The 14,619-nt window shown below is 38.3% G+C and overlaps 1 protein-coding gene and 1 long non-coding RNA gene across 3 annotated transcripts in view; one reads left to right on the top strand and one right to left on the bottom strand.

The window, feature by feature from the left end:
• Positions 1-1,736: 1,736 nt before the first annotated feature.
• LOC137320494 (uncharacterized) lies at positions 1,737-4,039 on the top strand. The gene is made up of 3 exons (XR_010962556.1): positions 1,737-1,767; positions 2,980-3,047; positions 3,972-4,039. It is a non-coding gene; the product is annotated as an uncharacterized lncRNA (long non-coding RNA).
• Positions 4,040-4,683: 644 nt separating this feature from the next.
• The window catches only part of LOC137320924 (ephrin-A5-like), a 197,405-nt gene continuing 187,469 nt past the window's right edge, over positions 4,684-14,619 (bottom strand). Inside the window, exons 3-5 of one of the 2 annotated variants that reach the window (XM_067982920.1) lie at positions 12,618-12,683; positions 12,195-12,275; positions 4,684-7,329 (exon numbers count right to left, since the gene is read on the bottom strand). In XM_067982920.1, the coding sequence (XP_067839021.1) occupies positions 7,211-7,329; positions 12,195-12,275; positions 12,618-12,683 (266 nt within the window). In that variant the 3' untranslated portion in view covers positions 4,684-7,210. The remainder of the gene's footprint in view (positions 7,330-12,194; positions 12,276-12,617; positions 12,684-14,619) is intronic. The other variant, XM_067982921.1, reaches the window with a different exon arrangement.

Consider the following 14,619-nt stretch of genomic DNA (forward strand, 5'->3'; position numbering starts at 1 on the left):
TAATTCACTGGACCCGATCAGATTCTAATCGTTAAATCATAAAAGTCAAGTTAGTATTTAGGGCGGTGTTTTCTGCCAGAACACGGCTTACAGCAAGATGTATGAATATTTTACCGATGACAATAAAACGCCACCACCCTGTTTTGTGGGATTTCCATTTCCTTGATATTAACATTGCGTTTAGTGTGTCTGCAGTGAGATATTAAATACATAAATCACTGGGATAGTGAGACTCCAGATCTGATTTTTAAACAAATCATCCAAACACTGAAAATGTCTATATGGAAGGAAACGAGCTTTCATTGAGGGATCACATACTATCCAGGAAGCAATGTGTCTAATAGAACGGCAAGATGTATTTGCTGAGGTTTCTATTCTTCAAGAAAACATAAAATGTGCAGATAACATCATCTTAGGGTACGTGAAGGTGCCTTAATAGTTAATGTTAACTGACTCCAAATCGCAAATCAAGCCGACGTCTTATTGGAAATTAAAATGAGCGCCTGCTTTAATATTAGTGATTTTTTTCCAGCTCGACTTATACTTCAGAAACTGTTGTACTCATATTTCAAATACATCCCCTCCAGTGAGATAGTGAACTGGCATTTAAAATAATATTACTCCCAAAATGAATGAAATTCGTTATCCGCCCTCATTTTTGTTTCGGTCTGAACCTTATCTCGAAGGTTCAATCTAGTTTAAGAGGCAAAGGTGAACCCTGAAGATCTGTTGTTTTATCACCTAGCGGGCAACGCGGGTTCAACAAATTAAATTGTTTTTAGGACAACCGATTAGGAAGCTGTCCACAGACTGAAATGTCAACAATCTTCAGCACTGAGAGAGAGCTAAAGGACCAATCTGCCCTAACCAAATCTTCTCTTGTTCCTAACGGCGGATTAATGACATTGTAACTGGATTCTATCTCATGTTAGACGCGCTTTAGAAAGTTTCTGCACTAACTGCAGAAAGGGGCTGTGTCTGACTCAATTATACAGGATCGCGTGAGACGGTACAGGAATAGACATTTAGAAATAGGGCGATTGATCTAAAACGATTGCAACGCGTTCACGGATTCGATATCCTGCAATTTATTTTAATCTGGTTTCTGTAAATACAAGTGATCCCTTGTCCAGTGCAGAAGACACGCTCACTATCCTGGATTTAATAACTTTGACGCCGCAAACGCTTTCTGCTCAGTAAAGTGGCGTGAGACGAGGATCTTTATCATGGAGGGTCAGGAGGGAATCTGCACCGAGGCCACTTCATTCTCTATCTCTGCTATATCACACTTGCAGAACTGATGGGTGACCTGTGAAAACATTCACTCTCCGCTGGGTTCTTTCAAACTGTCTGGATTGTTATCAACTCCAGCTAAAGCGTGTGTACCAAATGATTTATTTGTATTCCAACCCTGGGCTGTTTGCTTTGCCTACCTCTGCCGTATTACCTTTCCCACAAGTGATGTTCAGGAGCTCCAACTAATTGCATGTGTTATTACAGCTCGGACTGGTCCAAATGTTTGCATGAGCATGGTCTCATATCGGATTTTGATTTGAAATGGGATTATGTCATTGCGGCTCAGATGATTATATGCATTATCCACATCTCATCCTAAGCTGACCATATAACTTCAGATTATGCGTCAATTATATTTAAAGTTCTCCAACGGATTTGACTTTCCTGTGAAATGACACGGAATTGACATGACACGTCAAAGCCATGCACTTCGCCATGTTTTATTTCACCAGAACAAATACTTAATCAAATGTAAGCACATTTCCGATAATGCTAGTACACATCCGTTTAGATGAATCTTCAGAAATTGTTTATTTTATTCCATGTTTCCCTTTAGTATGTTTTCTTTCGCTCTATTTATATATATTTAATTCATCCCTGCTCCCTCTGTATTTATATATTCTTTATATTTATCTAATACTCAGACTCTTATCCATGCCAGCGTTAATCTTTTATCTATTTACCCCGTATTCCTATCTTTGTACTTTTGTTTTTCTTACCTCAGCTGAAAGAGACCAACAGACCCGTGTTCTCTGGAATATTAAATATGTTGGTTTTGCAGGTTTCTATTCCATGGACTACCAAAAACATACATTTATAAAGATAAATAGATAGAGAGAGAGAGCGGGAGGGGAGAAAGTACAGCAGGTAAGTACAGCAGGAGTGTGAGGACACTCGCCTGGAAATCTCAGTTGTGTGAATAATTTTAAAAGTATTTTCCTTTTGAACGTTTTATGGGCCATTCTGTAAAATATGTATTTTACAAATGTATTTTACAGTAAAATACATTTTACAGACATGTTTGATAATCTATATAGTAATTCAAACAAATAGAATACCTGTGAGTATGTATATGCAAACTTAACGTTACAGGTTTTGTCAAAACAACAGTTATTAGAGCGAAAAAATAATTATATATTATATTCGTGCAGCTCACATTTCATTGTACAAAACATTGGAGGAATGGATTTTGTCTGATAATCTAAAGCGCACAGATCAACGCAGTTTAGGAACTGTAGTTTCAGATGGGAAAATATTCCAGCTTCGGACTTCGTGCGAAACCTGTCTGTATTAACGAAGTCATATTACTGCACCGCAACTGGAATGAAATCAAATATTTCTCTGATCTAAAATAAAAGGCACAGCAGTCCATCCTGATCGACCGCTTTTAGAGCGAGGCGTGAAAATGGCCCTATTTGTAAAATTTAAGGGTTCCTTCACTGTCATCTGAAATTAATCATCGTTAATGTTCTGTAAAAATGTATTCACTATGGTGTTGCACGTGACGGGAAATTAAATGCACATTTTATCTCAGTCAATGCAATATGCATATGAATAAATTCCGATCCAAAGTCAATGATCAGGCTGATCAAACAGGCATCTTGTGTGGGTGGGTGGGGACACACCAGTAAAGAAAGAGGGGGCTTTTCAATATTAATGTGCTCTATCATTTAATTTTGTTAGAGACATTGAGGAGGTGGTAAAGATTGACACGAATAAAAGGACGTATTTGAACCTCAAAACATAAAACGGTAGGAATTCTAAATATCTTTTACTATGTTTAAATCAGTAATGCTCAACAAAGCAGGTTGCGACCGAAAAAAAGATAAATGAATATGTAGTTTCTGAGTTAGATTTAGTGATTGGTTTTAGTTTCCGTGGAGTTCATATTTTCGTCTGTCATGCTGTCCTTGCTCTGCATATCAGGATTGAAGGCAATGGACATTCTTTCAATCAAGACTTTTCTGATCTCAATACAGATCGCACATTTGACCTGTGATCTCAATGGGCTTATGTGAGAGAGTTTGGTTTTGAGGTCAAATAAACCAAGTACTAACGTCAAGGCGTCTTTGAAAAACGTGTCAGCTCTACATTGCAATATTTAAGGAACAACTTTTCGTTATGTAATTTTTCCATGTTTCACAGTGATTTTTTTATCACAAAAAGTTAGTACTTGAGTTTAATAGCCAAGTTTTACCAAACAAAGAACAGCCTGTTTAATAAAGGCGAATAGTTAGTGCTTCTGTTCTTTTACTGGTTAATTGTAGCAGACAGACTGCATCCGTTGGATTTTTGAACCATATTAGAAAATAATTGAAACTGCAATGCACTAAAGTACAAAACAACCACGGTTTTTATGTGAGAAGCAAGACCACTGCTGGAGATTAATTTTACATTTTAATATATTACAGTTAGAACTTAATCCCATCCTGCACAAGGTACAATTTCAGTAGCTCATGTTTTTATTATATATCAAAACCAAATTTAATCTCTAGTTGTAAATTATCATAACAACACATGTATGATGGATGAATAATATTGAATGTACAAACTATTATAAAGTTTATACATCCAGAGTTTATACCTCCTTTCATTTTTTTATTGTGTCCTGCACATCAGGGCGAGAGGAATGTTAGTACTGGGGAATGGAATAATCTTCTACTTTGATCACCTAGTGCAACACCAAGCGATACGATGTCAGGTATCAGCTGGATTAGATGTCAACTTCCCTCTACTCTGCCCCAACACCAACCCCAGAAAAGCTCCTGTGTACACGATCGAGCAAATGTGCGGGCAGTTCTGTGCCGTAAACCCATGATCACCGGGTCCAAACTCATTTCACATCGAAAGGCAACTTTCATCCTATTGGTCCGAGCTGGATTCAAACTCAGGGGTGAAAGGACAGTGAGCCATTCAGTTTCTCTCCATGTTTCTTCATAAGCATGGTGTCGTTTTAAAAAGTACTATTGTTGAATTTACTACATTGCAAGTTAACCACAACATTTTATAAAGCACCACTTTTTTATCATAGCATACTCCTGTTTATTGACTAAATGACAGGGTTATTAATTGTACAGCTATATTTCTCCTATTTACATGAAAATTATCCGTTATATTGTGCTATAATTATTGAGCAGGACGTCGATGAAACCTGATTAAGTAATTAAATAATATCTTTTCTGCTAAAATATCACATATTGAGTAAATTGCACGGAATTTCGTTTGTATTGAGCAGGAATGACATAACTCCATACTATTTGTGCATTTTCTTAATAAAAATTGCAATTTATTTTCGGAATATTAAGATATCAAGAATGACACGCACTTATGCCCTTTAAAACATATCTCCAAACGTTTAATTGCCAAAGACACAAAACATTCATACTATTTATAATGATGAACATCTTTAGTTTTATTTATGTATAGTTGCTCAGACACGTGTATATACAAAACAGATGTATAGAGTATCCACATGGCAGCAGACCATAGGTTTGTTTTTTTTCCTCTTATAAGCAAGTCAAAAAAGCACTCTTCAGTAAGTGCAAAGAATCTGCATTTCAAGCGGTTCTTGAGCAGGGCAGTACAGGCACAGGACAACAATGAGCTGGACTCTAATATCCAGACGCACACACAATGAGTGGCTCTAACGGAGTGTCAAGAGTAAGCATCTAAAACAGATTTAGCAGACTCCATGAGTAACCTTCAGCATGCCAGCATTTATTAAACTGTACAGACAATGGCAGCAACGCTATTGTAAGAAGATTCGTCTCGCATCAGAGCAGTTTGGGGGCTAATGCATGGGAAAAACTCGGAGTTGCCAAACAGAACAGATTTACCCATTCACCGCTCAATGAAGGCTTGGATGAAAGCAGGGAACAGCTGATCTACGTGGAATGAATAAAAGGGGAGTGGATTAATTTCTATGCTTCTAAAATTTATAGAACCACTTCCATTCCACATTGCAAGGTAGGTCAGTGAAGTGCGATTGGTTGTTGACAGGTATAGTGCACCCCTATTTCTGTCATTGTCATGAGCTGCTTCCACACAAAGGGAAAAAAAACAGAAGACAAAATTTACAAAACTATACCTACAAACTTTTTTTTCTTACTCAAGTCCATGCGCATTCCACAATGATACTGGCAAGATCTTTCCATAAAATATTCACTTCATCTATGGGAGAGAAAAAAAACAGGAACACAAATCGATCGACTTTCAGGATCAACATGCCTCTTTACACAGGGCTTCGTGATCGGAATTCCACATTGCCTCATAAACATTTAGGACCAATACGTTGAATGTCAAGTCACAGTTTTTGCTCCCCTCTGTTCATCGATAATAAGCAATTTGCAGGCTGCACCCATTTCTGTGCTTGCAGCTGTCTGTAGCGTTTGCATTACTCGCTGAAGCCGCTATCAGTACTGTAGCAACACATCTTCCTCCATTCCGACATAGATCTGTTTGCTTAAACTGCTCAATCAAATCCAGAAATTCTATTGTATTCAATTAGAAAAGATGTAAGAATTGGAATTAATACTTTATCAAACACTATTTACAACATAGGTTGCTAATAATACAGAATTTAAACAATGTCTTTTTTTTTCCTTTTGCCCTCCAAGAAGGTACAAATCAATGTACTAAGCTAACACTAATGTTATAGACTATTACAGGATACACAGTATCCACTGAACAGACTGATCCTTATTTCCCTGCTTAAAAAAAGGCAACCAAAAACAAACAAGCAAAAAAGTAGCTGGTCTTAAATGTCTTCCATGGTATCAGGACATCCAGTTCTAGTTAGAATCCTCCAAGAGTGTAATAGCAATTGTTTAATATTGAATCCATTCTTGTCTAAAACATGTTGGTATAAACCACTGTTGGAACAGATTAAACTGCCAGAAATTAATAATATGTCAAACAATGAACTGTAGCTTATAACTGCCCAGAACAAAATAATGTAATGATTATGTCACTAATACAGAGTTGGATTGCAATCCAGTTTTTCAGGAAAAAAGATGCAGTATTTTTACATTCTCAGTTCATTAGTTTTTCAATTGTAGAACATAGTGTTAAAACAAACTGCAAAATTGTTATCAGTTATGCCCAATATCTATCCTTATTCACATGAAAACTATCCATATTACAAATGAAATCAGCATTTCTAACCTACAGTTTTAACCTTTATATTTGTGTTTCTCACATGGTTCTGCAGAATGCTAGTAGCCTATTGTTAACTGCACCACTCTTCAGTTCTGTAGTGCTTCCCATTTTCTTCAAAGGTTATTCAGTGTACACACATCTCCTACAAAAATACAAAGCCCTGCTGAGGGCTCGTGGATCAGGAAATGTGTTGAAAATACAAAATATTACAGACCATGTAAGCGACTGCACAAGCGCAGGAACTCTCCCTTCAGACACATGTTCAATTATAACTCCCGAGAGGGATGGGGTTATATCTATTCGTAATATCTCCCCTCAAGTCCTGACAGGGTGACTCGATGCCTTGCGTGATCATCTTATGGTATTGAGTGAGAAGATATAAATATTGCATGGAGGAGTAAAACCCTCTTGGGCTTCTGCTCAATATTCTTATTCTTCAGTGACTGCATCTGCCACTATTGTTTCTCATCTGCACTTGGATGACAAGAGCTAAACCACCGAGGGGTATTTTTCAAAGAAGAAATGTACAGGAAAATAAGAATCATTAGTCTCAAAATATAATTTGGCATTTTTTGGGGGGGGGTTTATCAGTTTGGATACATCATCCCACTTGAATCACTCTCTACTCTCCTGACAGAAAATAAATCTTATGTCTGGAATAAACTGAATGTCCCCCTCTTCAACAGTGCAGCTACAGGATCCTTGATGTTTCCTGATCCAGCCATGCTGTGTCAGAGGTTCCTTGGATTTTCGAGCACTACAATGTTGAAAGCGTCATGAAAAGGAACAGTATAGTCGCCAAAAGTAGCGGAGATATCCTGGGTGTTTGAGCGTTGTTCTCGCTGCGCGATGGCTCAGCTTCATGTATGGTGTCATCTATTCAGACGGAACAAACAGAGAAGGCAATGCCGTTACAGCAAATGATAACTGAAAGAATGCTCCTCAGTACTTTAGTCACAATTATAGGTCAGCCAAGCTCCTCAGGCAAATACATTTCATTGTCACACTGGCATCGAACGCTCTAACAATCTGCATTGCATTTCAAATATCCAGATTATTTTTAAACTGGAAAATCTTTCATTTACTAAATTTAATGGGAAATTCATGCAAAACAATAGTAGTGACAGGTAAGAGGCACTGATAGGCTTTAAACATTTTAAGTAAAACAATATTTCAGCCCATGTACCCACAAGCTGAAATGTCTAGTGCCTGGGAGCTGTCCTGTAAATTTCTGAGCAGTTTGTTCATTCGATTAAAAAAAAATAATTTCATGCACCACATCTACTGTTGGTTTTCTCATCAAAATATTTGGAAAGATTTTAACATTGACTAGTGCAAATCTTGCTGGCAAAATGGAATCATGTACCCATTATGGGAGATTTTAGATTAAATCCATATCAACTATTTGAAGGTATTTCAAAGAAATCTGGTCCAGTGTTTATGATTTATTTTTTAGTTTGCAAAAATATATATTCAACTGCATGAGAAAGCCAACAGACCCTCACTGAGTTGCTGCTAATACGATCACAATGATCTTTTTTTGGGTATCCAGACAGAAACTGGCAACAGCTGAATGGCACAGTGAGTGTATTTATTCATTCAAACTTGGTTTGTAAATGAGGAAATAATGTAAATATTCTCCATTTGTTGCACAGAAGACAAAACCTGAATTGCTGGCTGTAAATTCTTTAAAATATCTGTTTCCACTGCTGTCTCTGGAAGTAGAAGCCACACATGTTAGCTTAGGATCTGTTTACTGTTTTGTCTCTGAGTTGCAAGAGTGTTATTTATTGGCTCTTTGGAGGAGGAGGGACTGTTTCCATTCTTATATATATACAAATAGCAGTTGGAAAAACTTCAGTTCCAGGATTTTAGCATCCTTTTTCTTCCTTGGACAATGGAATCTTTGTCTAAGGCACTGGTCTGTGAAATCTTTTAGAGTTAATTAGTATTTCGCATTTGAACAACAATAAATGGCACCAAACACTTCAAGGAGAAGGTGTTGTTATTTTTATATCTTGCCTTTTTTGGGTAAAATTATTTCCCAAATTTGACAGGAGAGATACTGGGAGATTTCCTCTGGTCACTATGTTTTAGCAACATTGTAAACATGTTCCTTCAGAAGATTTTGATAATTTTTCTAGCGCTGGCAAACAGGAAATTTTCTCGCTACATTTGTGATGTTGTTAACAGACAGCTAGCAGTGGAAATCTGCTGTATCATCTTATCAAGGCTGCCATTTCACAACACTAACAAGTAGACAGAATAATCCAACACTTGGACTTTCAGTGTGTAAGACTTTGAATTTGTGCCTCTAGTCCCGTCATTCCATTTTATACATGAATATAGTATATTTACTGTAACAAATGTATTTCCACTCTGATCCTTGTGGTATGTAAACTTGGCATTCTGTTCACCTTTGAACAAAACCTTCACAACATTTGCCTAATCCAGAACTATGCAGTCTAAGTTCTCTCTTGCACAACATCCCACACTCCCACATCCTGCCCTCACCAAGGTCCATTGACTTCCTCTACCCCAGCAAATCAATTTCAAAATTATCTTCAAACCTATCCACAACTTTACTTCACCCTATTTGGGAAATCTTCCCTAATATTTGCTTTCAGCCTGCACCCTCCATTCCTCTCATGCACAATTACTATTTGTTCCCCACTCCCTCCGATCCACCATCGGAGGTCAATCTTTCACCCACATTGCCCTTTCTCTCTGGAACTTTTTTCCAAAACCATTTTGTCTTGCTACTTTACTCTCTGCTAGCAAAAGCCGCCTATAAAACCTATATCTTTGTCCATGTCTTTGATCTCCCCTCCCTAAATTCCTTCACTTCCTGGTCAATGTCCACCTCTCACCCTAGCAATTGCTCTGAGATGTTCAGCTGTGTGAGAAGCACTGTATAAACCTATGTAGCTGTGGTGGTAGTAACAGCACAAACAATCTCCATTCACAGAAGGTGAATTGTTGGGGATTGCTAAGCTCTCCAAGCATTCCCCAACAATTGGCCTGATTTTCCCTCCTCGCAACCAATGTAAACTGGAGCAGTGAGTCTGCCAATAATGTATAATCTGAGCACAAAATTCTGCTTGCTCTTGTAACGCTGAGCCAACTTAATATTACTGTCCATTTTTAATTTAAGTGGACTTTGCCCACCTCCCTGGGCATAGTACGGATATTGTGTGTGTTTGGTGCGCAAGTTTCATTTTCCTGAGAGTAAGAAGTGCTGTTTTTCTTGATACACATGATTCTTCTGTGATTTTATTTTCTGAAAATAAAACTCTGGGTGGATTCCTGTCTTTGTGTGGGTGGGAGGTCACACTCTCAGGGGGAAAGCTTTGCTCGTAGGGAGCATCGGTCAGAGACAGGGCTGCAACATCGCACCTCCTGTGAACGTGACAACCCACTGAGAGTGTGGGATTGCAATATTATCCCTTTGAATCCTTTTGTCTGTGTGCCCTGAATTTTGGGAATGGCAATAAGTTATGATGTTATAAGTATTTATTATTGTCATTGTGGCCAGAGACCAAGAAAGATAAATAATTAGAATGAAAAACTAAAACTAAAAAAATGACAAGAACTAAAAAATAAAAATAAAAACTAAAATATGGCTCAGTTTTTCAGTCATACAGTCCAGGAAGGTTCCAGGTTCAATTCACAACCTGTGCTGAGTTAGCCAATCTCAGATGACAAGTGGTGAAGGAGCTACAATTGGCCACGGCTCTGCTGTGAAGGGAAGGGAAAAGGGGAATAAATTGGCCAGGGTTGCTGCTCCTGATCACTATACAATGATCATTACTGAAATTATGTCTATGTGAATGCCGGCTGAGGACAGGTTGGGCTTGGCTGTTACGTCCTCCAGAAATGGATAGCCCACTGTCACTCAATGTCGAGAATCACACATGAGCAATCGCCACTTGGCCAAGGTAGAAAAAGGGATCCTGGTGCCCATGCAACTGTATCCCAATGAGAGAATGAGCAGTATCGGAGAGGAGGGGGAGATGTGGAAATACAAAGTAGAAATGGAGGAAAACAAATTGTGCACAGGGTCACTCCACTCACTGATTTTCTCTGAGCATAGACCAACTGACTGCTGTAAAGCCACATCTGGTGAGTTCTAACCAGCACGGCTCTGAGTGTGGGGTTAGGCGAGAGTTGTTCTTTTTAGGATGCTTTGTGTTGTGCACTCACACCCAATGGATACTGAGTTCAAACTGTCCAAAATCATTTTACTCGGGACCAAACATCACAGAATATAAGAAAGAGATATAGATAGAGATAGATAGGTGTCTGGCTTTACTCAGTGGGAAGCTGTCCCGCCTCTGAGTGATAAGGTTGTGGGTTCAAGCCCTACTCTAGAGACTTCAGCACATAATCTAAGCTGGCACTTCAGTGCAGTACCGAGTGATTGCTGCACCGTCAGAGGTGCCATCTTTCAGATTAGATGTTAAACCTAGATGCCCTCAGGTGGACATAAAAGATAACCTGGCACTATTCAAAGAAAAGCAGGTAAGTTCTCCCGGTGTCCTGGTCAACATTTATCCCTCAGCCAACACCTAAAACATATGATCTGGTCATTTATTTCATTGTTGATTGTGGGACCTTGCTGTGCGCAAATTGGCTGTCACATTTTCTGTATTACAACAGTGACTACACTTCAAAAAGTACTTCATTGGCTGTAAAGCACTTTGGAACGTCCTGAGGTCATGAAAGGCGCCATATAAATGCAAGTCTTTCTTTCTTTGAGAGAGATAGAGAGAACACGTGAGTGAGCGCAGAATATGATCCCATCAATCTGGGTTGAATCCCAACCCAGATCCCAAGGGTGAAAGGTCAATGTTCAGATCCACTGTGCCACTCAGTCCCTCACAATAATGAAATGAACAGCAACACTCAGTCGCATCATTTTTCATGTTAGGTTTGCTAAAATATTGGCAGCAGCAGTGAGTTACTAACACAACCAAATATACTCAGAGACATAAAAGTTGGTGGCAGACTTTAATGAAAAGGACAACATTAAAAATACAAAGAGACACATAAATATGCTCCAGACAGGTCTGGTATTTCTGTTCAAGGCAGTTATGCAGGCACACATGAGCCTGGGTTCTACTAAACTGAGGGGGCCATATATCACAATGTGACAATATTTTCAGTTGTCATGGACACATATCTTACGGAACATGAGAACTGCAACCCCGTTCAATTTTGGAACAACCCCCTCCCTCCCACATATCAATTACAAAATTAGTTAGTTGCATGGTTCTGGTTTAATAAATCGTTAGGCAGTTTTATCAGAGCACTAAAAAGTTGGTTAATTTAACTCCTTCCTTATTAAGGCAATTTTTGATTTAGCTTCTTTTTTGCAAAGCAAATGTAATATAGCAGTTAAAAGACAGCAGAAACGTTATGTCTGCTGGATATCCTGTCTTACTACATTTGTATTAAGCAGAATATCCAGCATTGCACGGAATCAAATGACTTTCATTTTACGTCACATGCCTTTAGCTAATGGCAATAATAAAAATCTGGCACACCATGCAAGAGTTATTGCATCATTCTGTTGCAAAATATACAGAAGAAAGTTAGCAAGGAGACCACCACCAAAAAGGGGGGGGGGAACAAGCGTTCAACACTGAACCCATGCAGGGCATGCAAACTGTGACGGAGGGTCAATAAGAAAGAGAGGGGGGACAGACGCACTTGTTAAAAGATTCTCTAAGCATACTAACCTGCTGGTTCTAATGAACTGTCTACTCTGTCGTTAGCACCGAAAACACTTTCATGTACACCTACAGTTTTCGAACAGCTGTCTATAACAAAAATAGAAATAATAGCCAAATATGTTAGTGTGACATTTTTTTTATTTCCCTTTTTTGTCCTCCTTTTTAATCGTTGACATGTCAAAAGTGCTGCTGAACTTGTCCGTTTGTTTTAACCATGGAAAACTTGCAGAAACAACAAGTTAGCAACTGCCATAAAAGCTCAGTGAAGAATGGTAAGAAAAAAATATGATGGAAAAATAACACAGAAAATGCTATGTACAGAACAGATACCACACAAGGTATACACAGTAAGAGAAAAAAAAGTTTTACCAGTGCTTACGATAAAGCATGCGCTAAAGCCACCCTTTCAAGCCTGCCAAAGGAACTTACTTGATTGTCGCACGAGAACTTTCAATTTTAAACAAGTCTTCTTTCCATTATCTGGGATAGCTGAAGCTGTGAAGTGTGAAGAGAAATCATTTTAAGTCTTTGCACTAGAAGTAAAAAAAGCATCTAATTTTCCCCCTACTTAAGGTTACTGACAAGTTAAAACATGTCTGAAATCTGTAATTGTAGCCTATGTAACAATGAAGTAATGCACTGTGGCCTTAAAAAGGCTTTATCATTTTGAAAGTGTAATTTTACACCAATACTGAACTCTAGCACATTGGTGAAGAGAGTACATAAAGTGATATTATTTTAAAATATTTATCAATTCAATGGCAGAAATTTCAAGCTGTGGCATTCAATGCTTCGGAAAAGATAAAATTGAATGTTTTGCAAGGTCTAAACCACAAAATTAATCATTATCTTGATAATACAAAGTAAAGAAATAAGGTGCTGTGGTGAAATTGGTTCATTAAGTTTATAATTTTTCCCCCCCTTCATGAGTACGTCAGTCCACATAAAACACTTCAAAATGTGTAACAAATCTTTTGGAACGTAACAGCTTGGCTGAAAGCTCCCACTAAATCACACAACTAAGAAGAGCTGCCTCGTCTACCACATCATGACTAAATGAAAGCACACAACGTGCTATTAGGGCACAGTACTTTGAGGTTTGTGGTTACAGACAGGAAATGACCACTTTCCTGTGGGCCCCGCTGTCCCTATGTTACAAGCGGCACTGTGTAAAGCTATGGGACTATTTAGTTGTCCGCAGGAAATCTAATAAAAGAGAACTTTCACAAATCCTGGGCACAGGCTAGACAAGACTTGATATTTTCAGCATCTCTCACACACCCCTTGTCCAACTGCCCTTGCAAGAATCTTTAATTTCAGAATCAGCTTAAGGGGATAAAAGAATTAGGAGGAACAGAAACAGTTATTAAAAAAAAGAAAACTTGCCAGAAAAAATAAAGGAGATAGGAAAAATTAAGTTAAAAACATTATACTGTCCTGAAAGGAAGGTGGAGATGTAACATGTCGGTAATCAAAACGAAAGCAAAATACTATGGATACTGGAAATCTGAAATAAAAACAGAAAATGCTGGAAACACTCAAGGTCATCGAACTGAACTGCTAACTCTATTTCTCTCTCCACAGATGCTGCCTCACCTGCTGAGTGTTTCCAGCATTTTTTGTCGGTAATTAAAGCAGGCTAAGCTGTTGCCTGAGCAATTGGATCAGCTTAACAGAGCAAAAAGATTTAACAATTATATTTTTGGACAATTTAAAAAGTAGAACATTTACACAGAAGCTTTTATGTGAAGAACACACATCTGGAACTGACCAAAAGCATCTTTGTTGTAAAACCCGAAGGATGTTCTGTTATCTCGAGCAGTCCAAACTGGCCATTCTATCTGCAAGCAGTGAAAAACTCCTGACAGTCTTTAAGACATGTAGGCGCGGAAGGAACGTAAGGGAACAGTGCAACAACGACACTCGAGAAAAGATTAGTGCTATTAGAAATGAAAAAAAGGAATACAGATGTAAAAGAAAATGTATGAAGGTAAAATGAAAGCTTATGTTAAGGGATGAGATGAAGCAAACAAAGGGGACATACTGTTATGGGAAAGCAACAGCAGGAGAGAGACCAAGAAAACAAAACTAAACCAGCTAGGCATACAGATTAAAATAGTTAATAAGATGCACTGAGACCGCTCTTACAGTTTTCACATCAACACAGTAGCAGGGTTAGAATTGACTAAGATCTTTACTACTTTCAAGCAGAAGATAAATACGGATTACAAAACAGTGACAAAAGGGTTTCCCTCTAATAGTGTCTAAACTGAACGTTAGGCATCATTACGGTGCCGCAGTGGGCTAAGTTTAAAAGAAGTGAACTACATTTCTATATGCTCCTGATGTGAGAATGGATCAATCAGTCTTTGTTGGGCTCTGTTCTCCATTAACCTGCTCTGTGGAGAGATCAGACCTTGCATAGAAAGGA

This window comes from Heptranchias perlo, chromosome 4 (assembly GCF_035084215.1).
Source record: "Heptranchias perlo isolate sHepPer1 chromosome 4, sHepPer1.hap1, whole genome shotgun sequence".
NCBI lineage: Eukaryota > Metazoa > Chordata > Chondrichthyes > Hexanchiformes > Hexanchidae > Heptranchias > Heptranchias perlo.